The sequence below is a fragment of the Trachymyrmex cornetzi genome, unplaced genomic scaffold, assembly GCF_001594075.2.
Source record: "Trachymyrmex cornetzi isolate Tcor2-1 unplaced genomic scaffold, Tcor1.1 scaffold610, whole genome shotgun sequence".
In the NCBI taxonomy this organism is placed as follows: Eukaryota; Metazoa; Arthropoda; class Insecta; order Hymenoptera; family Formicidae; genus Trachymyrmex; species Trachymyrmex cornetzi.
This window is the reverse complement of record NW_017299927.1, coordinates 135327-135680: the sequence shown is the minus strand read 5'-3', so window position 1 is coordinate 135680 and position 354 is coordinate 135327. Positions and strand designations below refer to the sequence as shown.

General features: G+C 45.2%; 1 protein-coding gene across 1 annotated transcript in view; it reads left to right on the top strand.

Moving 5' to 3' along the window:
- LOC108766747 (uncharacterized) overlaps positions 1-354 on the top strand; it is an 11805-nt gene that overhangs the window by 1429 nt on the left and 10022 nt on the right. Inside the window, exon 2 of the mRNA XM_018516245.1 lies at positions 108-335. Coding sequence (XP_018371747.1) covers positions 108-335 — 228 coding nt within the window. The remainder of the gene's footprint in view (positions 1-107; positions 336-354) is intronic.

The following is a 354-nucleotide window of genomic DNA, read 5'->3' as shown; positions in this document are numbered from 1 at the left end:
TCCGTCCATATCAATTTTGGACAGAGGCTTGATCGATTTGGCAAAGAATGCCCCATATATATAAACAAAGTGAAAAAAATAAAAAAAAATTATTTCTCTATTTACAGATGCCTGCACTATTTTGGCTCGAGCCCTCAGTTGGAGATTCACAGCGAGGACTGTCAAAAAATGAACGACTGCGCCATTCGCTTGCCGAGCGAGGACGACAGATGGCTCGAATTCGACAACCACAACAACCAAGAACGCGTTCCATTCATCGTCTACGCCGATCTTGAGTGCGTCCTAAGGAAGACGAAGCCCGACGAAGAATATGCGTCATCGTACGAGTATCAGCGGCACGAAGCGTTTAGCATA